Source organism: Staurois parvus, unplaced genomic scaffold (genome assembly GCF_062004578.1).
Source record: "Staurois parvus isolate SC_StPar_1 unplaced genomic scaffold, SC_StPar_1.0 ptg000712l, whole genome shotgun sequence".
Taxonomy (NCBI): domain Eukaryota; kingdom Metazoa; phylum Chordata; class Amphibia; order Anura; family Ranidae; genus Staurois; species Staurois parvus.
Genome location: NW_028318508.1, coordinates 233,235 through 259,447, shown reverse-complemented (window position 1 = coordinate 259,447; position 26,213 = coordinate 233,235). Strand labels below are relative to the sequence as shown.

At 42.6% G+C, this 26,213-nt stretch overlaps 1 protein-coding gene across 1 annotated transcript in view; it reads right to left on the bottom strand.

The window, feature by feature from the left end:
- ITIH2 (inter-alpha-trypsin inhibitor heavy chain 2) overlaps window positions 1-26,213 on the bottom strand; it is a 72,706-nt gene that overhangs the window by 2,945 nt on the left and 43,548 nt on the right. Inside the window, exons 12-20 of the mRNA XM_089653428.1 lie at window positions 21,447-21,628; window positions 18,324-18,512; window positions 16,602-16,741; window positions 12,344-12,516; window positions 11,454-11,624; window positions 10,846-10,959; window positions 8,634-8,832; window positions 5,603-5,775; window positions 2,233-2,344 (exon numbers count right to left, since the gene is read on the bottom strand). Coding sequence (XP_089509554.1) covers window positions 2,233-2,344; window positions 5,603-5,775; window positions 8,634-8,832; window positions 10,846-10,959; window positions 11,454-11,624; window positions 12,344-12,516; window positions 16,602-16,741; window positions 18,324-18,512; window positions 21,447-21,628 — 1,453 coding nt within the window. The remainder of the gene's footprint in view (window positions 1-2,232; window positions 2,345-5,602; window positions 5,776-8,633; window positions 8,833-10,845; window positions 10,960-11,453; window positions 11,625-12,343; window positions 12,517-16,601; window positions 16,742-18,323; window positions 18,513-21,446; window positions 21,629-26,213) is intronic.

Sequence of the window (26,213 nt, the reverse complement as noted above, 5' to 3'; positions counted from 1 at the left end):
TGAAAACACATCAGATCTCAATGGGGAAAAAAAAAAAATCTCATGCTGGTTATCTGTACTGATATGGACTGGGTAATGTGTTAGGAATGTAAGGATGCCCCATCGTTTGAAGGAAATGAATTCAAAGACACCCTGAAAATCAAAGTGAAAAAATAATGCAGCAGGCTAGTGCTTGTATGCATGCCTGACAATGTCAGGGCATGCTCCTAATGAGATGACTGATTGTGGGGTATTTCCTCCCAGATCTGGACCAGGGCTTCACTGAGCTTCTGGACAGTCTTAGATGCAACCTGGCAGCGACATATGGACCGAAACATGATATCCACGAGGTGTTCTATTGGATTTAGGTCAGGTGAGTGCGGGGGCCATTCAATGGTATCAATTCCTTCATCCTACAGGAACTACCTGCATACTCTCACCATATGAGGCCAGGCATTGTCATTCACCAGGAAGAACCCAGGACCCGCTGCATCAGGGTAAATCTTTAAACAAATACAATGCCATGGTGAGTATATGGTAGAAATGGCGGGTAGGTCGATTCTACAAATGGAACTCAACAACCATATAAACGTGCTGCACTGTGGTTGCTTTATGTGGTTGTTGAGTTTCATTTGCAGAATCAACCTGACCTTTTAGAGGGCTTGTTGGAGGACACAGTGACCATATACAAAGGGAAGATTTTATGCATGGAAGAAATCACTTCATTACCCCCATTTAGAGGGGAGATGCCCTATTGCCCTGTTTCACATATGGGTCCACATATGAAAGTGAGGGTCCATTTCTACCATATACTCACTGTGGTGGTGTATTCCTTTAAAGATTTACAGCACTGGGATTGTGGGTTTACTTTTCAGTAGATACATGGTCTTTCCCACGAAGAATTCCTGAAGAGTTGTTTTTTCTGTACTCATTCGGACTTTTTATGTTGGACTTTCATGTTTGTCGAATTTCGATTTGGTTTTAGTCATTGTCTTTTGACTAAAATGCCATTTTAATTTTGGTCGTATTTTCTCTATCTGAATTGTTTTAGTTGTATTTTAATTGACTAAAATCTCCAATATGTTTTATTCGACTAAAATCTAATGGGTTTAGTTAAATTGTAATGCATTATTTAAGCATGTCTAGAATTTCTAAACTCATATGTTCCTGGAGTAAATATTTAATAGCATATTATTATTTATGGTGTTAAGGTTTGAACATGCACTATAGAAACAGATTTAGTCATTATGATATACAACACATTGATGGGGAAGTAAATGGGAGTGAGGGAGTGCACTGGGAAGGGTGCATTATACTTTGGGGATGGAGAGGTGACCTGCAAGTGGGAATGCGGAAGTAAATGGGAGTGAGGGAGTGCACAGGGCAGAGAAATGGATGATCTGGGGAAGCTGTTATTTTACACAGTGCTATGCACTTCTACTTTGCTGGGAGGAGAAACACCACATCACATCCGGACAAACACGACTCCGATGGAGGATTTCCTCTTCTGTGACTCCCAGGCAGCAGACAGACAGAGAGGGAACCTGCTTCTCTCAGCCAATAGAGCTTGCCAATAGTCAGGGGGCTGGGGCTTTATCAGACAGCTCAGAGGAAAGTGGAAGTTCTGGTGGGTAAAAATCCATCCTTCAGATTTTTGTTCCGTTTTCATTCATTGAAAACTGGAATTGATTTTCATCAATTGACTTAATTCTAATTTTATTAGTTTTTGTCCCTGAAAACATGCATTTGATGAAAACTATATTAAAAATATTTTTATCAATGAAATTAACACTAGCCCAAATGCTTGGTACATCTAAACACATTTGCAAAGGCTTTAGGCACATTTTTAAGCTGGTTTACTCCTGCCAGAAGGAAAACCGTTCAGAGGAGCTGGGCAAGCTCCTAGTGTGTATGAAGCTTAATGGTTATAAAAACAAAGCCTTTCTTCTTTTTTGCAACACACGGGACTGTGCATTGGTGTGAAGATTTCTGCAAACTGTGATGTCTATAAATAATCAGGAATAGTAATATTTAAATCCACAAGTCTTATCCCTTGCAACTCCCCAGTCTGAATAGAAAAATTCACCTAAATAAATTCATTCAAATAATTCGGAATACGTCTAGAAGAAAAGTTTCTTCATTCGCCAAATCATGAGATAACCCAACGCTTGTCCACACATTCATTTTACATACTTATAAGAACTATGATTTTTGTATTTATTTTTTTTGTAATATAGACTAATATATACCAACCTTGTTACTGTCAGCTTGTTTCCTTTTACATTCATGGTCGCTGTTGGTTTCTCTGGATCAGTACCTGCTTGCACATCATAGACACTTACTTCTGGCTCCTTCATAAACTGACCTAGGTGAATGAAGACAAATAACTTGTAGTTACACTCCCTTTGTAGGCCTATTATATAGGCATGTGTAAAGCCATATTCTTTTTTTAGTTTAAAAAAACTCCAGTAATAAATATTCCAAGCCAATGTCAAAGACGCATGCTGATTATGTCTGCATACAGGCAAGCCTTACCAACTATTGTTAGGAGGCCTATAATGAGAAAATATAGAGATTGCCATTTCTTACCTATACCTCTGAAAACGATTTTTCCCTAGCTGTGTAGCAGATTTCAAAGGGCTGGTACACGTGGCCGTGAAAGATACAGCATTTTTTTTTATCAGTAAATTTTGTTTTTTATAGATCTGAATGCAGGTGTATTGTTTCCTATAAGCCTATGATACAGCCACAATAAGATCAGTAAACCTGCACTGTGTTCAGTGCAGAAATGAAATTAGAAGTCCTGCATTTGTACCATATTTTATGCTGTATGCATGTAAACATTTGCACTAACTTTTATATGCATATTGCTCAAATGTAGTCTGAGTACAAAAGCTGTCTGCATCGTAGCAACAAAGAGCACTAGGTGGTAATAACTGCCTGCATCCTAGCAACAGAGCGCACTAGGTGGCAATAACTGCCTGCATCCTAGCAACAGAGAGCACTAGGTGGCAATAACAGCCTGCATCCTAGCAACAGAGGATGCTGAACAGCTTCCTTAAGAGGATGATTGCTTCTTAGCAATAAAATGAGGCTACATGGCTTCCTTGAAAAGCTACCTGTGTCCTAGTAACAGGGCCATGTAATGCTGTACATATGTAAACATTGCTCAGATGTTACAGCCATGCAGCATGCAAAGCACGTTTTGCACAGGATCTTGCTGCCAGATTCTGTCAGCAAGATCCTGCGTGCAAGTTGCTGTATTTTCATCTGGCCATGTCTTTGTACCCTAATACCCCAGAAAGACAGTGACTGGTAATAACTATAGACATTAGGCACTATGACATTGTAATATGCAAGTTTCTTTTCAATATAAGTAGCACCAAGCAAGACAGACAGACAACCAGTATTTTTGGATGCAGCTAATTAGGGCTGGTTCACATCAGTGCAGTGTGTTGTGTTTTTGAAGCGCTTTGCATGCATTTTAGGAGCTCTACCATTGAACTCTAGAGATGTACATAACAGAAAAATTAGTTTAGTTGCGGATTCGTTTGTTAAGTTCATAATTTTGTTTCATCATATTTGTTATGTTACATTGATTTGTTTTCGGAATTTGTTTTGTATGTTTGGATTCGTTTAGTATATTCAGTATTTCAATTCAAATTGCAGAAAACGACTGTATTCGTTCTATTCTTTATTTTCTATTCTATTCCATTATATTCTATTCTTTTACTTTCCATTCTACTCTTTGCTATGCTTTTATTTTCTGTTCTCATCTATTAATTTCTATTCTATTCTGTTTCATTCTATTCCTTTATTTATTTTCTATTCAATCACTTTATATTATATTCAATTATCTTATTTTCTATTCTATTATTTTATTTTATTCTGTTTTGTTCTGTTCCTTTTCTATTCTATTCCATAAAGTAGCCTAATCATCATCTTATTTCACTTGTAATACTGTACTGTATTTATTGCAATATGTTCCCATTTCAAATTAATTTTCAAATTCAGATAATTCGTTTTGTTATTTACTTCGTATTCATTGAAATTCATTACAGTTGTGATTCAGAAATTCAGATACATTCAAATCTTCGAATAATGAAAATTTAATCAGCAGTTCGATTTGTAAACAAGTGCATTCACTGACAAAAAAAAAATGACGTGATTCCCCATCCACATACCAGGTGCTGAGCTATTGTGTTCTGATGGTGGGGAGGACTCCTGGTCATCCGAATACACTGATCGGCACTGATCAAGTGAAGGTTTTCAAACAGGCTGGTTGTACAGAAGTCAATCAGTAGATTGACTTCTGTACAACCAGCCTGCCCATACATCGTTTGGAATTAGTCTGGTCCCTGCTGAACCATCCAAATGTTTATATATGGCCGGCTTAACTGTTGGATTTTTCATCACTTTCTGTCCCAGCAACAATGGTCACCAGCTAGGGGGAATTTTCCCAACATAAACACAAACCACAATAAAAATCCAATAGAGGTTCTAACCCTTTCCTTCTGTATCTAAAAATAAGTTATTGTCTACATATACACTATAACACATACTGAATACTGTAGATATTGTACAATATTTAAAATAATATAATAGAAAAGGCTATTTAAAATGTATGTATGGGTAAAAAAAACCATTCAGCAGATATGGTTAGTTCCCAACCCCCCCCCGTGCTGCCTCTGCTGCACTGAACTTCCAAGCAGTGTTGTCAGTCCTGCCTAAGTTCTCCCCTGCTGTACTATGGAACTCCTCATACCCATAACCTTTACTTAGTTACATTCTCAGCCCTGGTCCCCCTCGTATACCAACTCCCTTTCTTCAAGTAGTCTGGCAGTGATTCCTGAAATTGAAGGATCAGGCTTTTTCTTTCTACACTTGTCAGTGACAAACATGGGAAAAATATATATTGTATTGGAAAGATGTACTGAATGTGTTTTTTAGATTTTGCCCACACATACACTTTAATCTGCATGTGGTTTATTCATCCAGATTAGTGACAAAAGAAAACAGAGAAAATTCATGATTAAAAAAATGAAATTTCATCAGGACCACCTAGGGATAGCCAGGGAAAGGCCATCTATTGGTCATTTTGGTAAACTAAAGTGGTTATAAAGTCTAATAGGCTTTACCTTAATGCATTCCCTGCATTAAGCTAAAAAACTCCCCCCTAACTGTCCCCCACCCAAACACCTGAGTTCTGTCATCCAGTGCTGTCCTGGCTGCAGCTCTTTTTCCTTCACTGCTGGTCTCACAGGAGACACAGACAGCAGTGGGACCTATAGGCTCCTGCAGCTGTCAGTCATATACTGTGAGGCTGGAGCTGTGTGTGTCTGTGGATGCACGCAGTCCAGCTTGGGAGAGCACCAGCATGGGTGCCCCCATAGCACGTGGCTTACTATGGGGACCCACAGAAAGAAGGACAGAGAGCACTGGCTGGGGCCTCCAAAAAGAGGAGGTAAGAGATCTCTCTGTGAGATGCCATTGCACAGAGCAGGTAAGTTTATCCTCTTCATTAAAAAATAGGCTTTAATATCACTGTAAAAAATGTATACAGTTATACTTTAACTTCCCAGTAATTTATTTGGCCCTACACATACAATACATCATGGTTTACCTATTAAACCGTGTGCCCCATCAGAAAATGAGCGACTAGAAGGAAAGTAGAGTCCAAGGAAGTCTACATTGACAGGATGATTCTTCCATACACGATGCAAGATTATCAGGAAAGTCATGTTGTCATCTACTGTGATAGTAATATTACTCTCCTTCTTTACTGAAACAGTGAGTCTGTGGGAAAGCAGAAGATTTAGTAAATAAGTCAAAATCACATATTGGTACATACATACAGCCTCTCTGTACCTCAGCAGCACCACTGTTTTGTTCTAACCATCAGTCTACCTCACTCACATCACATCTGAACCAGTCCGAGAGGCTGGTCAGCAGCTCTGAGGAAAGGGACTCATCCCCGAAACGTGTCAGCCATTTGACCGCACTGACAGTTCGAACACCTTGCCTGCCATTGTGGCCATCTTCTTAATGCAAAAGCTTTTTATACATGCTTCATCTGTGAGTATGTTTTTGTCTTTTATACCTTTGAATAAACCTTGGATAATGCACTAGGTGTGTGCGCCACTTGTTTACTCTTTATCTTGGCAGAATTATCACTTAATAGACTGATATTGTAGATATACATTCTAGTGATGTATGTAAACTTAAAAAGGTTACCTTTTGTTCAATTCTTAGTAAAATTCCATCTGTAGGTAGAATTAAATGGTGGGAAAAAAAAGCCCATTGGTTACCCTTTTTTATTTTCATACTATACTACGGGGACAAAGTTGGTGTTGATCTACAAGCATGTTTATAAGTTTTCATACAGTGAAATTGATGATGATGATGAGTATAATTAGAATGGAAGAAACAAAAATATAACTAAGTAGAAACTTCTGATTCCCTGTAAAAGAGGGACATTTCAGTGCCCCTGTCCTAGTAATTTAGCCAATATATTTCACCAAAGTGCATGCCATAACAACAGTGTAACAGTAACCTCCCTATTGGCCTGATTATGTCCATATTTCTGTGCTTAAAGCAGTACATTTTTTTGCATGGAAATATGTATTTTTTTTAGTTGTAGGCTTGTAATTTTTAGGAATAACTCACTGAAACCTGTCCTAACAAGAGTCTAGTAAACATCCCGGGTATGTTAAAATTTGAAACACGAAATCATAAATTATAATTTAATAAATAATCATAAAAAATAATAATAATATAATAATAATAATACATTTAATTAAATAATATAATCAAACCAAAAGCACTGAAATTTGAAATATAGCGCCAAGCTCGCACATCAGAGCAGGGCCCTCCTATCCCTCTTGTATTGAACTGTATTGTTGCTGTATTGTCTCCCCTTATTTGGAAAGCTCTGAGCAAACTGTTGGCGCTATATAAATTCTGTATAATAATAATAATCACTGAGCAAGAGTCGCAAAATCGTTTTCAGTGTCTGATGACGAATTTCCTCACGAATCATTATCACTCAATTCTGCAAGTAGTTCTAATTTACTATTGCTGTTCTCTAGCTGGTCTAAAGCGCTTTTGACCTAAAGGGATACTTTTTGGACGCCATGGACATTTCTCAGTTTCCAGGCATAAAGAACAGTAAAAATGCAGGCAGGGCACAGGACAAAGCACTAGGGACAAAAAGTATGTGAAATGATTTGATACAGTAATGTTTTACTATGTGATTTTATTGAATTTAGTGAATGTCACTTCTACAATTTTCAAATTTCCCGCCAGTTCCATCCCCCATACGTCCTGACATCACAGGGAACGGAACCCAGAAGACAGATGCCGGCATCGGCCGGAGGACATTGCCAGGGGCGCTGCAGGGGGGACATCGCGGGAGCGAAGGTCAAGGTAAGTGAAGAAGGGATCCCGGAGCAACGCTACAAGGTATTCCCGAGTGTAGCTCGGGGTTACCGCTTGTGGTGCTGAAACATTACCCTGAGTTACACTCGGGAATACCTCCAGGGAGGTTAATATTAGGCCCCTGAATGATTAGAGCAGTGTTTCTGTCAATAAGGCCTGTTATCATTCAGCAGTAGAAATGCATACTTTGTTGCCTGATTTAGAAACCTTTTACAATATTTAGAGGGTGACTACATCTCTAGAAGGGATTATTGAAATATATGCCAGAAGGTGGACACATAGGGGTTGATTTACTAGTCTAGTGCAGTTGCTCCAGAGCTTAGTAAATGAGGGGAAGCTCTGCAAACATCTATCATCCAATCACATGCAAGCAAAAAAAAAATGTTTTTCTCTTGCATGTGATTGGTAATTCTTTGTAAAGTGAAGCTTCACCTAATTTACTAAGCTCTGGAGCAACTGCATTTGCAAAATGCACAGCCTATTAGCCTTTAGTAAATCAACCCCATAGTGCCTTCAACTTAACACAGGAGCAACATTGGTTCCCATATTTCTATATTCACAGGTTAACTTTAAAGTGGTTGTAAAGCTCATACATGAATTATGAACAAAGCATATCCCTCTATAGTGTGTACTCGTCTCAACTAAGAGCACTACGTGTCATTTCTGTCTGCTGCTTTGTTCCTCTGCTATCTGCATGAGTCACTTCTGACTAATGTTCCTGACACCAAGAGAAAAATGGTGACAGGGGAGGGAACTCCAAGAGAGTAACAGCCTCAGCTCTATTCCTGTGAGCTGTGTGTGTGTGTGGGGGGTGTTTCTTCCTTCCAATTAGATCTCAGAGCTTTCCTCACTGAGCTCTGCAAAGTGTGAATTCAGTTCTCCGCCTCCCTTTTTCCAAACTCTCAGCCAGACTTTAAAATTCAGCACTTTAAACGGATGTAGAGAGGAGAAAACAGTAGATAAAGAAGTACAATCTATGTAGGAGGATTTGTTTCATTTTTGTGTGTTACCTGAGGCTAGTCACTTTACTAGGTATATGTAAGGGTTTACAACCACTTTAAGAATATTCCTAAATGATTTCATTCACAAAACTATACTCACCAGTCATCTACAGATACTTCTTTGTAAACTACTGTATGGAAATGGAAATAAAGACACTTCTAATATCTCTCAAGGAAGCTTTATCAGTCAATGCAGCATTTCCAACCTACACTCACCTCTTGTAAGCCAGGCTGCTAGACTCAGACCAGCGCATGACTCGGGTATAAGATGCATCTTTTAGAGTTATTTTGTCAGTGCTTACTTCGATCTTCATATCTAGTTGTCTGAAATACATTCCAAATGTACCAAAGTAGGTGTTCAGCTTGCCATCCTTTGCTTTTTTAGCTGTAACTATTCTCCCATTAATTGCAATACCTGCAGAAGAAAACATTACCCATGTATTAGTTTGCATCTTATCAGTGACTTTCTTGTTTTACTTTTTCTCAGTTAGCTTCATTTTGCAATGCATCAGTGATATATCATGCTTGGGTTAGCTTTGGCATGGGGAAGAACCAATTACTTTGGGAAAATCACTACACTGGAGTCACCAAGAGGTATATGTAGGAAGTGGATCATTCAGCGTACTGGTATCCAACTATAACTTTTTAATATCAGTGTTTTGTGGATTTCATTTAACAAAATGCCCAATTCAAGTAGAATTAAATACTTGTTTCCATTGTAACTATTAAATTAGGTGTGGTGAGTACTAAGGGTTCATTCCTTCTCACTCCTTCATTTAGATCCCTTTAAATACTTTGTCTCTATTTTCCCACACAACCTTAACAGTGTCACAGCATTACAGCTGGATTTGCCAGCAATTTTTTTATTTTCCATCAGGTACAGTCTATTGGTGGAATGTCACGCTATTATTATATTATTTTTGATGGCCAGGGCAGTCTTGCGAAATTTGGTTTGCTAGTAGGGAAAGCTGGAGTCCCTAAGAAATACTGTATGTCAAAGGCCAGTTATATCTTGTTGCCCCTGCAAATACAGTATCTGTACTTGTCATCCAGTCTGTTTTTGAGCCTGCAAAGGACTCTGGATTTTAGGTTCAGCCTGCATTACCAGCCCCAAGCTTTTCCCCACATCAAAGTTAAGGTGTGGCAGCTGTTGAATGGAAAACAATTAAAGGAGGAATGTGGGAATGAAAAAGAAAATACAAACATATGGCTCTAAGAATGAGAATTGATCAATCACATGATCAGCTCTTGGTTCACTCTGAGCAGAGAGCGGTAGATGTCAGTCACTACTGTCTGCTGTGCTCATCCAGCACTCACTGGAGCGTCAGGCTGGAAAGGTGGCTGGAGCATCTGGCTCAAGCTCTCAGCACCACACTGAGAGGCTAAACCCGTTGCCAATATAGCATCTGGATGATTCCTGACTTTATTGTCAGGATTCTTCCAGAGCCTGGAGTGGCTCTGTGAGGTCAGACGTCAGCTGACTGCCCTCTAATTCTGGGTCACAGGAGAGCACAAATAAGTCCACTCCTGTGACCCATAAGAGAAATATGGCCAAAAAGCTTTGACCATACTTCTCTTTTAAGTGGCAAATAGAGGCTCTGCCATTTAATAGTTTAGCAGCAAAAGGTGGTTTAGTAGAAGTTTTATAAGCAGGTGTGGTTCACACTAAACCAGCCTTTAACACCCTTTTTGCTCTTGAGCATCCTTGAAGTAATGTTCGGGTTTTATGGGATGTCCTGCTAAAATGAATATATCTACAGCTCGTGGGACATTAGTGTGATCAATAAGTTGTGAATAGTGTAAATAAAAAGAATGTATAATGTGGAATACCTATCTTATTTGACACCCATGGCATACCCCTGCTTTATACGACAAGGTTATTCTCAGTAATAAACTTGACGTGAAAGAAATAATAATAATAACAGAACAGAAATGAAAACGGAGCAGGAGTGAAAATTTTAGTGTCCCCTGAAATTAGTGGTCAGTGCCAAAGTGACACCTTGCATTGGTGTTCAATGCAATGTAAAGATCAGTTCATCCTTATCCACTGCTCCATGAACCCCTAGCAACCTCAAAAGGAACCCTAGGATTCCACAGAACCCAGTTTGAGAAAGGCTGCTCTTAAGGTCAGAAGGGGCTTTGGCTTGCAGTTATGGAAGAACCTCCTTGGTGGGTACAGATCACAGCGGGAGATTGCATGCTCACACAATGGATTACCAAGCAGTTAGGCGAAAACAGGATAACTCATTTGAAATATGGGATAGCCTGCCACCTACTTCACCATAGCAAAATAGAATGATCTTTGGACATTGCAGTCACTTTGATGAAACCCAGAGCAGCAGACAGAAAAGTAGACTGAACTGACTCTTCTCATTAACTAAGAAAAAGCAATACATATATTATATACAAACACTTTGACTGCACTTACCTAACTCGGTATCAGACAGGAGGTTCAGCATATTTCCGGCCTGTGCATCAATGTTGAAGCAGACATCTGTTTGGCTGATTGGTAAGTTGATAATGAAATGTGGGTCCGTATCAACTGCAAAATAAATGTTGGCGTTCACATGCTGGTGATGTTGTGTATTTTTACTCTTTCCTCTCCCTATCATAATATGTTTATCCTATCATATTATCTATCTAAAATGTTAGTATATTTAGTTATGGTGTGAAGTAACAGGTATTCAAATGTAAATTGAGCTACCAAGCATTCCAATTCATCATTTAATTGAGATGAGCTGAAGAGCTAGCTTAGACCATGGAGTATTCCCTCAAGGCTGGTGAATACTTACTTTTATTAACATGAACATTATAACACAATCCCACACATAGCCTATTGAGACCCATAACATTTTATTCAATCAGACAACAGTAGCACAGCTAATCAAAAATCAGTTTAGTGTTCAAACTGCTGTAAACTGGTGAAAGGTCAGAAGATGTTTTAGCCCATCCAAGACCTATAGATATGCTATAGCCCATTCACTAAACTAAAATTACTTTGGATTATAGCCAAAACAGGACCAGTTGTATATTTACCACAAGTTGGAGTTGGAGTTTTTCCATTCCTGCATGGAGTCATTGTTTCAGTTTTAGTTTTTGCCTCTTGAGTTCCATCTGGAGATCTAAGTTTCAGCGCTGTAGGTTGGGTTGGCTGATTCTTTTGTGGTAGTGTTTGAACAGTAGGAGAAGGCTTTGTAGCTAATGTTGCTACCGGGGATAAGATGAAGGGTTAACCATTTACAACAGTAACATCATAGTGTTAAAGAAACCTTCACCATAAACATTCATTTCATTTTAAACAAAGAATAAGGCACCTTTATATACATTATGCTAAAGGTAGCAGTCTTGATTTGATGACCATCCAGCTTTCTACCAATACTGTGCAGAGGGATAAAGTGAAACAGCCGTGGTCTCAATTCCCTGTGTGTAGTATATAAATGCAAATGACATGCTTAATATTATGGTTGGTGTCCTGGGGGAGAAAAAACTGGGCAATTTCCTTGTCCTCCCATGCTCTCTTGACCACTCCACCTTACTTTAAAACTCTAATACTGCATTATGTTACCTAAGCTGCACAGTGGAAGGGTACCTAACTCTTATGCCTCCAGTCCACACATCAGCCTCTCTAAGGGTCTGCATCAACAGTCCTCGGACTGGTGTCATTTACATTAGTTTAACACCCATGTGAGATGCTTCCCAGATCATTCAGAATTCATTAACATTTTCCTGTCCAATGACCTACTGGTACGTTACTGGATTGGAAGGGTGATATCTCAGTCATCTCTGCAGTTGTATTACTATTTATGGGTAGTCAAAAACGCACCGTGTGGGAAAGCACGTGCTCAGATACACTTTTATGATATGAATGAGTCCTAAAAGTGTTGATATACATCTAGTATAATTGCTGGAAGTAAAACAATTCTTACTTGAACAACATGCTCCTTTGAGAACATTTGGAGGATCTGCCAACATTCTCTCCTTTCCATCCTCACTTTCGATCAGCAGTGATGTAAAAGGGGTCACTAAATGATGTGTAATTGACAGCTGCATTATTCTGCTGGTAAGTGTCCTCTTGCTCTCTGCTGTAGCTGCCAAGCTCCTGTAGTAGACATCATGTTATGGCAAAACGTTTTTTCCACTTTTTTTTCCATTGTACTGACTACTTATGTGTAATGTTGCTCTTTGAAGTAAAGATTTTGATGATCAGCTTACTTTCTGTCATCCTTGAAAGACGCAATCATAATATTATAGTAATAAAGTAAAAAAATTTAATTGGTCTGCACTTTCTAGCTTGGTGTCTATTTTACGAAATGCTTTGCTCATATTTGAGAGATTGGCCTGCTATTGTCACTTTGGGGGGGGGTGGAGGTATGTTAGTTGTGTTGATATAGCAAGGCGTGGCCATTTCCATTATGCCATGCCATCTAGGGAATATATTATGTATTCAGACTGGGTGGGCAGGCTCTGACAAAAGGAACTCCTACCAGAAACATGTTTGCATGTTTGACAGCATTCCTGTGAACACACTGAAACTGAAGATGTATGTTATGCTGTCATGATCTTGAATCTCCTATTATTTGTGTATATATTTCTTGTTATTTAATTAAAATGTCTTTGCTACTTCACAAGGCTACTGTGCTCTAGTATTTGCTTAACATACTGAATGTGATAATTAAAGTGCTACTAAACTCTGGACCCTGCCTTCACTATATCTGGTCTCCCACAGTACACAGAACATGGAAATGCAATTCATTTAGAAAATATAAACTGCTAAATACCTTTTCTCATCAGCAGTTTATAGCAATCTTGTGACTTCTATCAGTGTCCGGCTGAGCACTGGTTAAGGAGCAGTTTTCATTCTGCTCTGACTGTCCTATGAGGTTGCGTGACCCTCTTTCCGGACAGTGCTGATTGGCCCTGTGCCAATCACTTACACCCTCCCCCCAAAAAAACTTTATAGCAATACACACCAAACTGAGCATGTGCAGAATGCTTCCTAGGGATCTGTACTATCAGCAGATGGATTGGGGACTGTGGAAGAAGGGGAGGCTCAGAGAAGACAGGATCAAACACCCTTTTTACACAAGGCGGAGGATTAACCCCTCAGGTTCCACAGTTTGTATATCAAGCAAGCTTTACTGCATATACATACTGATTTTATTGTTGTAGGTTCAGTAACACTTTAATACTGATGATAAACACATATTTTTAAAATGACCATTATCACAGAAAATGTTGCATTCTGATAACACTCTGTAGTTAATACCTGTAATAAATAACATACATTCTATTTTTTATTTCACAAGCCTTTATATTTATTTCAGAATATACTGTCTACCAAAAGTGACAGTGCCAAAGGTTGTGAAAAACTATCTACCTTTAACTCTCTACTTTGCTCCCTGCAATTTGTGGGGACATCTCCACTGTACAGATATCTCCCCCAAGTAACATACCCTGTCTAAAAACATATTCAATACTTTCCTATTTTGTTACTAGAGAAGAGTTTGCCGACCTACCCACCTGTCCCCTGGACCCTGTTCCCTCACAGCTACTACAGTCATCCTCTTCCTCTATCCTATTCTCTGTCACGCACATCTTCAATCTCTTCCTTTCTACTGGCACCTTCCCTCTAAAGCATGTGCTGGTCACCCTTATACTTAAATAACTCTCAATGGACCCCACCAGCCTAAACAACGTAAGACTCATCTCCTTGCTCCCATTTATATCTAAATTTCTAGAATGTCTAGTCTACAACCCTCTGAGCTACTGCCTCACTGACAACAATTTTCTTGGCTCCTTACAGTCTGTCTCTCACTTGCAATGCTCCACAGAGACTGCCCTACCAAAACCTACAATTTACTAGCTGCTAAAACCACTGGTTATTACTCCATACTCATACTACCAGATCTTTATGCTGCTTTTCATACTGTTGACCACCCACTCCTCCTAAAAAAAAATCCCTTGGCCTCCAAGACTCTGCTCTCTCCTGGTTTTCCTCCTGCTTATTTCAGCATTCCTCCATTGTTGCCAATAACTCTGTCTCCTTTTTTCTTTTCTTTTCTTTCTCTTTCTGTAGGTGTCCCCAAGAGTTGTCCCTGGACCCCTTCTCTTCTCTATCTACACCTCCTCTTTTACCCACCTGACAATCTCCCACAGCTTCCAATACCATCTCAATGCTTATGCCACCAAAATCTCTCTACTCCTCACTCCACCCCTTCAGCCTGTCTTTTGCATTACTAACTTACTAACTGACATAGCAGTATGGATGTCACAACACTTCCTCAAGCTAACTGAACTCACAATCCCCCCCCCCCCCTTTCCACACACACACAAAAACACGTTCCGTCCTCTCCAACTTTCTGTCAAAATCAGTAATACAACTATCAGCCCCTCCACTCATGCCAGGGTGCTAGGCATAATCCTGGAATCCTGGCTATCCTTTCACCCTAAATCCGATCACTGTCCAAATCTTACAGACTTTGCCTCCAAAATATGCCCCTTCTCAGGGCTGCTGTTAGAAATCACAGGGCCCCATACAGCCAACCTGACAGGCTCCCTCTAAAAAAAAGGACACAGTTTACTATGCTTCAGTTATGAATGAACACAGTGAGTGATATGTACTGCTCATTCAGGGAAGGAAGGGGCTGATAAAGTATATATTTACCGGACCCTTCCCCTACTCTCCATCCTGAAGGATCCTATTGTGTGCTTGCCCCTGACGGTAAGAAGGAGAGGAGGGAAGCCGGAAGCACTGCGGGGGTGGGGGCACACAGGGAGGCCTTGGCAGCAGGGGGATACATATGGTGCACAGGGAGGGTGATAGGTGTGGCAGGGGGAACTACTACTGGAACCGATTCCCTGTATGGCTCTCTCTGCAGCAGCTGAAAGCCAGCGGGAGGGAGGGGAGAAGAAGACGGTTTTCAGCTGTTGCAGAGAGAACCATACAGGGGATCGGATACAGTAACTGCCCCCCAGCCATTCCAAACACCCTCCCTGCCCACATCCGATTCACCCAGCTGCCTGGTCCCCCTATTTGCCTGGGCCCCATACAGGAGGACTGGTGGTACCCCCTTATCCACGGTTCTGCCCCTTCTTAACCAATGACACCACCAAGCTACTCCTTCACTCCCTTGTTATCTCTCGCCTTGACTATTGCAACTCCCTTCTCATAGGCTTATCTTTAAACAGGCTATCCCCCCCCTCCCTAGTCTAATATGGATGCTGCTGCCTGACTCATCTACCTTACCAACTGTTCAATGTCTACCACCCCTCTCTGTCAATCCTTTCATTCTCTTTCAATTCTCTTTCAATTTCCCAACTAATTAAAATAAAAATATTAACAACAATATACAAACCATGTAAAACTCTTCAGCCTCCAGCTGTATCACCAATCTATATCACCCAAACCGTCCTCTCTGATCCTCCCAATACCTCATGTTCTCTAGCTTCTTTGTTTCTTTCTCCCATGCTCACCTCCATGACTTCTCCACAGCCTCTCACATCCTATGGACCTCCCTACCCCTTTCTGTCTGGCTATCCCCTACACTATCCTCCTTTGAGCGATCCTTGAAAACTCCTCTCTTCAGGGAAGCCTATCCACCTCCTGCCTTCTACCTAAAAATAGAACTTTTAATCTCCATCAGCTCATCCCTCCCACAATTATTACCTTTTGTACCACTTGTCCCTCCCTATTAGATTGTAAGGTCTCACAAGCAGGGCCCTCTGAACCTTCTTGTATTGAATTGTATTGTAACTATACTGTCTCCTTGCATATTGTAAAGTGCTGCGCAAACTGTTGGCTCTGTATAAATCCTGTATTATAATAATAATAATAACAATTCTGGCAGGGGTAGTGTGGAGTTACATCAACCTACAGATTATAAGCCTATGGTTAAATGCATTCAATTATTATTTATAAAGTCCATCTCTGGCTTTGTAATAATGTGAAGCAAGATAATTATTATTGAAACACTTTGATGGTGCATTTTCCTTGTTTTACCTTTTTAAATAATTTTCTTAACAGTTTTTTTTTTACAATATAAAGTTTTTTTTTCTCTGTATTGGTCATTTGCATTCTGTCCCTTACTGGCATACCATTTGCTGAAAGCTGCCAATGTCTTTGAAGTTTCTAGTATACCAACAATGAGATAACATGAGGCATTAAATCCTCATCCTATTCCTTACCTCTCAGCTAATAGCTGGTTGATTGTCAACTGAGCCCAGTATTGTTTGGCAAAATCAGGGAAGGCATGCTTGCTTTGTGCAAAAAAATCATTCAGGGCCTCTACTTCTGCTATTGTATCCAGTAAGAACTGTGTATCCCCCTGCACATGGAATACATATTATAAACATATTGCTAAAACACATATATATTCTGAAATAACTTGAAACTTTTCACCAAGTAAAAATGTGTAGTAATCATGTTGTGTACTCATTCCCAGTGAGTGTTTTATCCCAAAGGTGAACCTAGTGGAAAACATAGAAAATGCACTTCCTGCCTATAGTTTACATCACAGGTGTCAAACACAAGGCCCAAGGGCCAAATTCGGCACTCCAGGGCTTTTCATGTGGCCCTCAGACCTCCCCTGCAGCTGTGGCACCCCCCTCGTGTCCACCTTGTCTCAGCAGTTGGCAGAAGGGAGGAGGACAGAACTCCTCCACCAAATCCTACACATCTCCATGCACCTGCGAGAGGCTCATCTCTGCAACCCCCCACCCCTAGTCTCAGCAGTTGGCAGCAGAGAGGAGGACACAACTCCTCCTACAGATCCTGTGCTTCTCTGTGCAGACACAGCACCCCCTCATCTCTAACTCACCTGGTCTAGACTTCAGCCCTCTGGTCCTCCTCCAGACCCTGCACCTTCTGCTTCCCAGCTCCTCCTCCAACTTCTTCCCAACAACTGTGATGTAGGAGAGGGTGGGGTGTTCAGAACATCTAGTCTTACAGGTACAACTGGCCCTTTGAGGGCAACCATATTGCTGATGTGGCCCGCCATGTAATTGAGTTTGACACCCCTGATTTAGATAATGCTCTTCCTACATTGCTTGGTATATCTTGCAAAATGAAGACTATTGACCGTATATAAATATGTTCTGTTAACAGGTACCAATTACTATAGAAGAACATAGTCATTACATTAGAGAAGGTACCACCACTCTATGGCAAGTGACAGGTTAAACCAGCCCGGCCAATCATGCAGGTGCCTGAATGGCTTGCTGACCGCAGGAACATATGCTAGAAGAAGTGGCCGTACACCGCAGATGAATGCTGATAAAAATAGAAGTTTATTCCATCATTTGCTGTACACCAAGCACCATGGATAAAGGATGGTTGACATGTTGCACAAAAAAGCGTGCTTAAGCATTGGTTGTGGTTAAGCACGCTTTCATGAGAAACATGTCAACCGTCCTTTGTCCGTGGTGCCTGGCATACAGCATATAATGGATTAAACTTCTATTTATATTGGCATTTATCTGCGGTGTGCGGTCACTTCTTCTAGTATATAGTCGTTATACTGCAGAGCAGAAATGTCTACCTTGGTTCCCAGTGGCACAGGTATCAGCATCTGAGAGTCAAGTAGATGGAGAAGCAAGAGTATGTAAAGATATCAAAGAGGCTGCATTAAGAATTACAGCAAAAACACAAAGATTACTGTATCAAGTGGTCTTTATGTGGCCCATATATAACCCTGAATTATGAGTGCCAAAATGAACTATTAAATGTGGCGCTTGACTTGGGAAATGTCCTTATGGTGGTACACAACTACAGAAAATGTATACATTATTATACATTTACAACTTTATACATTATTTCCTCCCAGTGGTCTATATGGAGAAACTAAGTAATTAAACAATAAACAGAAAGTATAACTTGCATCAATGGCAGACAGTAACTTGGCCACTTACAGCAGAGCTTGCCTCAATGACACTTTCAACCTTTGATGTCTGGTCAGTGTCAACTTTTCCCGCAACAACAATTTCATCACCTCCAAAATAATGGTGGAAACGGCTTTTAGTCACATCTGAAATACCACTTGTCGGGTATTCAATAATAATGTCTTTCAGCAGCGGGGTGGAAACCTTTTGATAAAATTCCTAGAACAAACAGTTACATAGTCGTAAATGTGGTAAATCTTGGATTTTCAAAAAAGTTTTTCTTTCATTATCAACTAATGCCCCACATATACACTGCTCAAAAAAATGAAAGGAACACTTTTTAATCAGAGTATAGCATCAAATCAGTTAAACTCCTGGGATATTGATCTGGTCAATTAAGTAACACAGGGGGTTGTTAATCAGTTTCAGCTGCTTTAGGTGCACTAGATGGGCAGCAATGAGACAACCCCCCCGAAACAGAAATGGTTTTACAGGTGGAGGCCGCTGATCTTTTTTCCCTATTCATCTTTTCTGACTGTTTTTCACTAGTTTTGCATTTGGCTAGGGTCAGTGTCACTACTGGTAGCATGAGGCGATACCTGGACCCTACAGAGGTTGCACAGGCAGTCCAAATCCTCCAGGATGGCACATCAATACGTGCCATTGCCAGAAGGTTTTATGTGTCTCCCAGCAGTCTCAAGAGCATGGAGGAGATTCCAGGAAACAGGCAGTTACTCTAGAAGAGCTGTACAAGGCCGTAGAAGGTCCTTAACCCATCAGCAGGACCGGTATCCACTCCTTTGTGCAAGGAGGAACAGGATGAGCACTGCCAAAGTAAAAAAAAAATGACCTCTAGCAGGCCACTGGTGTGAATGTCTCTGACCAAACAATCAGAAACAGACTTCATGAGGCTGGCCTGAGGGCCCGATGTCCTCTAGTGGGCCCTGTGCCCACTGCCCAGCACCATAGAGCTCGAATGGCATTTGCCATTGAGCACCAGAATTGGCAGTTCTGCCACTGGCACCCTGTGCTTTTCACAGATGAGAGCAAGTTCACCCTGAACACATGTGACAGACGTGAAAGGGTCTGGAGAAGCCATGGAGAACATTATGCTGCCTGTAACATTGCTCAGCATGACTGTTTTGGTGCTTGGTCATTGATGGTCTGGGGAGGCATATCCATGAAGGGACACACAGACCTCTGCAAGCTAGACAATGGCACCCTGACTGCTATTAGGTATCGGGATGAATTCCTTGGACCCATTGTCAGATTCTACGCTGCTGCAGTGGATCCTGGGTTCCTCCAGGTGCACTACAATGCCCGGCCTCATGTGGTGAGAGTATGCAGGCAGTTCCTGGAGGATGAAGGAATTAATAGCATTGAATGGTCCCCATGCTTGCCTGACCTAAATCCAATAGAACACCACTGGGATATCATGTTTTGGTCCATCCGTCGCCACCAGGTTGCACCTCAGACTGTCCAGGAGCTCAGTGATGCCCTGGTCTAGATCTGGGAGGAAATACCCTAGGACACCATCCGTCGTCTCATTGGGAGCATGCCTCAATGTTCCCAGGCATGCATACAAGCATGTGGGGGCAATACAAACTACTGAGTTGCTGCAATTAAATTTCAGCAAAATAGACTATCCTGCTGCATCATGTTTTCACTTTGATTTTCAGGGTGTTTTTAAATTCAGTCCTCTGTGGGTTGATAATTTTCATTTCCATGAAATGATGGGGCATCCTTACGTTCCTAACACATTACACTGTCCATATTAGTACAGATATCCAGCATGATATTTTTCCCCATTGAGATCTGATGTGTTTTCAAAGTATTCCTTCCATTTTTTTGAGCAGTGTACATTTCTACCAATACTAATAGTTACTATATTGTAAAATTATTTTCATACCTCTTATGCCACCTTCAAATATTAGAAGGTGATTGGAAATACAAGCATATTTCAAACACCAAAAGATCTTTTATATAAAATGCAGTTCAGTTAGGCTTGGTGTGCATGTTTGTGCTTATGCGAGGGGTGTTCATGTCAAACCTGGACTTTTAATATTACAGGTATTAATAGGGATGCTAGCATGGTAGTACTACACGCAGTAGTAAGTGACAAGTGTGTCCTTTTACTGATATGCGGCGCAAATGTCGTGGGCAAGTCCAGAGACCATTAATCAAGATGGCAGACAGTGTTAGTGCGTGCATGGAAGAGCATGTGGTGATGAAGTTTCTTGTGAATGAAGGTGTAAAACCCACAGATATCTACAGAAGACTTCAAGCACAGTATGGTGAGGAAATGCTCAGCCACAGTAAGACATTTGAATGGTGTAAATGTTTCAAAGATGGCTGTCCGTCTGTCAGTGATGATCCCAGCCATGGTGGTTCCCAGACCACAGCAGTCATTCCTTTGAACATTCAGCGAGTGGAACGCCTGATCCTGGATAATCAACACATAACGTCTTGTGAAACTGCACAAGAGACTAATCTTTCTGTTGAAACGGCGAACACGATGATGATGAAGTGAAGCAGGCTGTCCTAGGATGGCTCAAGCATACTGACAAATCCTTCTATGCCAAAATTTTCCAGGCATTAGTTAAACACTGGGATAAGTGTATAAATATAGCAGGGGAGAATGTCGAAAAATAAATGCAGTTTCCACTCCTTGAAATTTGTTCTTTTATTATATAAACTCAAAAGTCCTGGTTTGGCGTGAATGCCCCTTGTATACAAGAAGGAAGCAATATTGAAACACCCTGGTGATAGAGTATCACACCAAGAAAACATATTGTACTGTGTGTGGTTGTCTGCAAAAATCCAACCCAGCTAATTAATTTTCTCTTGGTTGGGATTGCTGGCAAGGTTGGAGTTGCATACATACACAGTATTGTTTCCCAACCTGACTATAACTAGATGAGATGTCTGAACTTATATTTGTAATCACCATAAAACATCTTTTGACTATACTAAAGACAAAAATTAGACCATAGGACTATACAAAAACAACTAACTCCATCAAGGAAAATAAAGAAAATATTCTAAAAGCCATCTTTTAAAGTAAATATGTCATCAGAGAAATACGGGGGGATGAGATTATCATTATTTCTTGCAGGTTTCAAAAGACCACAAAGAAATGCAGAGACAACATACCTTAAGCTGAGCAGCTGTATCCTGATTTCCAAAGATCCTCTGAGCTAATCCATGATTCTCCTGGGCAAGTCTTTCTAAGAAATCATAGTCTACATCAAATCCAATTCCAAGAGAATGAAGGGAGAACTCATCTCGGTTGTTTGACTTAACGTTTTTCAGAATCTTAGACAGTTTCAGTTCACCTAGATAGTCAATATAAATATGTTTAATACAGGATTCAAAGCAATTCAATTCAATTTAATGCTGCTACTCCTCGACCTCTCCACGGCTTTCAACACGGTCGACCACCCCCTCCTCCTCAAAAAACTACACTCTCTTGGCCTCAGAGACTCTGCTCTCTCCTGGCTCTTTTTCTATCTATCACAGCGCTCCTTCAGTGTTACCTAGACTCATCCACCTTACTAACCGCTCCGTATCCGCCACCCCCCCCTGCCAATCCCTCCACTGGCTTCTGATTGGCCAAAGGATAAAATTCAAAATGCTAGCACTGACGTACAAAGCTGTCCATAACACTGCCCCAAACTACATCATCGACCTGATATCCAAATACCACCCAAAATGTACTCTCCGCTCCTCACAAGACCTCCTACTCTCTAGTTCCCTGGTCTCCTCCTCCCATGCCTGTCTCCAGGACTTCTCCAGGGCTTCCCCCATCCTCTGGAACTCCCTACCCCAATCCATCAGACTATCACCTACTCTCCTCTCCTTTAGGCGCATCCTGAAAACCCACCTATTCAGGGAAGCTTACCCCGCCCTCAGCTAATTGCCGATCTCCTCCACTCCCCCACAGCTATTCCTCCCGTACCACTATCCCCTCCCTCCTAGATTGTAAGCTCCAAGGAGCAGGGCCCTCGAACCCCTCATGTATCGCATTGTATAGCACCGGGCTACCCAGCTTTTTCTTCACCCTGTCACCCCCTTTCTCCTCCTCCCATCCCCTGCCTTGCCTTCCCTCCCGACCGCACCCAAGTGGTGGATGCAAACATCTGTCGATGAATGAATGAATATTTCAACCATGATGGCCGACCAGCCTCCTCCATTGGAAGCCACAACTTTACTGAATGACGTACCACTCGTACCACACATGGTGAATGGTGACAGCACTCAACAGTAAAACGGTGAGACCAGCATCCAGAGTTTGGAAACATTTCCACAGTGCAATTTCTGCTGAGAGCAAAGCTGCTATTTGCAAATGTTGTGAGAAGAGGTGCTCTAAAGACATTAACAAATACTTTATAGAATGAAATGACGAGGACCATAATGAAAGTGCAAGTAACTTTTCCTTCCATAGTTCTCATTCCAGAAACACTCTGTGCTGATCCAGAAGCAGCAGAAAAAGTGTTTCTTATTCACGTGGACCAAAATATATTTTAAAAATATTCTCCCCAAATATATTGACAAATATTTGAGCATCTTCAAGTAAGGATGTGTTCCAAACCACTGCCTCCCAAAACTACACAATACCTGCAACCAAGCCTCCCACCACACCTGTCCGCCACCCCGTGTACCTCCCTAAAATGCCTCTTCCACTGCTCCTCCACATATTCCTCTCCTCCGTTCCCAAAATCTCTTCTCTATATCCCTCTGCTCCTCCCAAACAACTGTATATTGTACTCTCACTGCTTCCTTCACCCCTCTACGGCACCCACCACCTCCTCCTAATACTCCACTCTCCCATTGATCGGAACACCTCCACTGGTAGACTTACACGCTCCTGCACATCCTGCTCCCATGCCACTTTTCTCACCCTTCTTGTCCTAACCGCGGGGGACATCTCCCCGAACCCTGGCCCTCCACCACCTCGCTCACCCACAAGGCACCCTCCCACTGCCACGTCCTGCCGCAATCCCCTCAACCTAGTATCTGTCCCCCTGCTCCCCAAAACCACCCCCCCGTTTTCGTGTGCACTCCTGAATGCCCGTTCGGTGTGCAACAAGCTCCCCGCCATCCACGACCTCTTTGTTTCTCGCTCCCTCAACCTCCTAGCCATCACGGAAACCTGGATCCAAGCCACTGACTCTACCTCCCCAGCAGCACTCTCCTATGGAGGTCTCATCTGGACCCACTCACCCAGGCCTAACAGTCGTAAAGGTGGTGGGGTTGGTCTGCTCCTGTCACCACTGAGCACCTTCCGAGTCCTTCCAAACCCCCTCTCTCTATCCTTCTCCTCCTTCGAGGCCCACTGCATCCGACTATTCTCCCCAACCCCCCTGAGGATTGCTGTAATCTACCGGCCTCCTGGACCCGTATCCTACTTCCTTGATGACTTTTTGGCCTGGCTACCCTTCTTTCTCTCCTCCGAGCTACCCACCATCATCCTTGGAGACTTCAACATCCCTGTCAACATTAACAACCCGGCCACATCCCAACTCCTCCACTTAACCTCCTCTTTTGCGCTCACACAGTGCATACAATCCACCACCCACTCCGACGGGGACATCCTGGACCTTGTCTTCTCCCATCTCTGCGCTCCCCACAACCTCAAAAACACCCCCTTCCCTCTTTCTGACCACAACCTTATTACCTTCTCTGTCTCCTCGTCCTCAAACACCTACCCCTCCAAATGTCAAACTACTCAAATGTCAAACTACTACCAGTCGAAACCTCCGCAACCTGAACCCTGCCCCCCTCCACTCTGCAGCTGATCAACTCTATGACAGCATCCTTCCCCTGTCCTGCCCCGACCTGGCCACGACTGCCTATAACAACTCGCTGTCAACCGCTCTTGACTCGCTAGCGCCTTTAATCACACGAAACATCAGACCCCGACCGCTCCAGCCCTGACAGACTGATCATACCAAAACTCTCAAACGACGCAGTCGTGCGCTGGAGCGACTATGGCTTCCAACTAGCGTTCACCTGCTATAATTCCGCCTTCCACACCTACACCTCCTCCCTCCACGCTGCCAAACAAGCCTACTCTCTGACCCTTATCAATAGCCTCTCCTCCAATCCTCGCCGGCTCTTCTCTACCTTCAACTCTCTACTCTCTCCGCCCCCACCTCCACCCAGTACTCACTCACCGCCCTTGAGATTGCCAATCCCTTCAAAAACAAGATTGACACAATTCGCAGGGACATCGCCGCTGCCCAGACCTCCTCCCCACCCATCTCCTCTCACACAGCAACCTCTTCAACACCCCTCTCCCTTGGCCTCACCACTGTTCAGACCTCCACCCCACCTAACATCCCTCACACTGAAGCCCCCTCAACACTCCACTCCTTCAACCTCACTACCACCGTGGAGGTCACTAAGGTCTTCTCCGAAGCCCGCCTCACCACCTGCCCCCTCGACCCTGTCCCCTCACAACTCCTACAACCTCTCTCCTCCTCCATCCTACGCTCCCTCACCCACATCTTTAATCTCTCCCTCTCTTCTGGCTCATTCCCCTCCCCTCTGAAGCACGCGCACATCACTCCCATACTCAAAAAGCCCTCCCTGGACCCCTCTGACCCGAACAACCTTAGACCCATCTCCCTGCTGCCATTTACATCCAAACTCCTTGAGTGCTTAGTCTATAATCGCCTAAGCTCCCACCTCAACGACAACAACCTCCTTGACCCCCTCAGTCCGGCTTCTGTCCCCTACACTCCACCGAAACTGCCTTACTTAAACTCACCAACGACCTGCTAACCGCCAAAGCTAATGGCCACTATTCAATGCTCCTACTCTTCGACCTCTCCGCGGCTTTCGACACAGTTGAACACCCCCTCCTCAAAAAAAAATACACTCCCTTGGCCTCAGAGACTCCGCTCTCTCCTGGCTCTCGTCCTACCTATCACAATGCTCCTTCAGCGTTACCTATAACTCTACAACCTCCCCCTCACTCCCCCTCTCTGTTGGGGTCCCTCAAGGCTCTGTCCTCAGGCCCCTTCTCTTCTCCATCTACACCTCCTCCCTTGGCCAACTGATAAACTCCCACGGCTTCAACTACCATCTGTATGCCGACGACACGCAAATCTATCTCTCAACCCCTGGCCCCACCCCCTCAGTCTCCACCCGAATCACTAGCCTGCTGAACGACATATCAGATTGGATGTCGCTCCACTTCTTTAAACTGAATCTCTCCAAAACCGAGCTCCTACTTTTCCCCACAGCCCAGGCACCCCCCCCCCCACTGACTTCTCCATCACGTCCAACAATGCCACCATCAGGCCCACCCCGCAAGCCAGAGTACTTGGTGTCATTCTTGACTCCAATCTATCTTTCCTGCCCCAAGTCCAATTGCTAACAAACTCATGCAGACTCCACCTCGCCAAAATACGCCCATTCCTAACCCCAGAAACCACTAAACAACTCATCCACTCCCTCATCATATCACGACTCGATTACTGCAACTCCCTCCTTTCTGGCCTGCCTCACTGCAAACTATCCCCGCTTCAGTCGATCCTGAATACGGCAGTCAGACTCATCCACCTTACCAATCGCTTCGTTTCCACCACCCCCCTCTGCCAATCCCTCCACTGGCTTCCGATTGCCCAACGGATCAAATTCAAAATGCTTACACTGACGTACAAAGCTGTCCATAATACTGCCCCAAATTACATCACCGACCTGATATCCAAATACCACCCAACACGTACTCTTCGCTCCTCACAAGACCTCCTACTCTCCAGTTCCCTGGTCTCCTCCTCCCATGCCCGCCTAAAGGACTTCTTCAGGGCATCGCCCATCCTCTGGAACTCCCTACCCCAATTCATCAGACTATCACTTACTCTCCTCTCCTTTAGGCGCACCCTGAAAACCCACCACTTCAGGAAAGCCTAC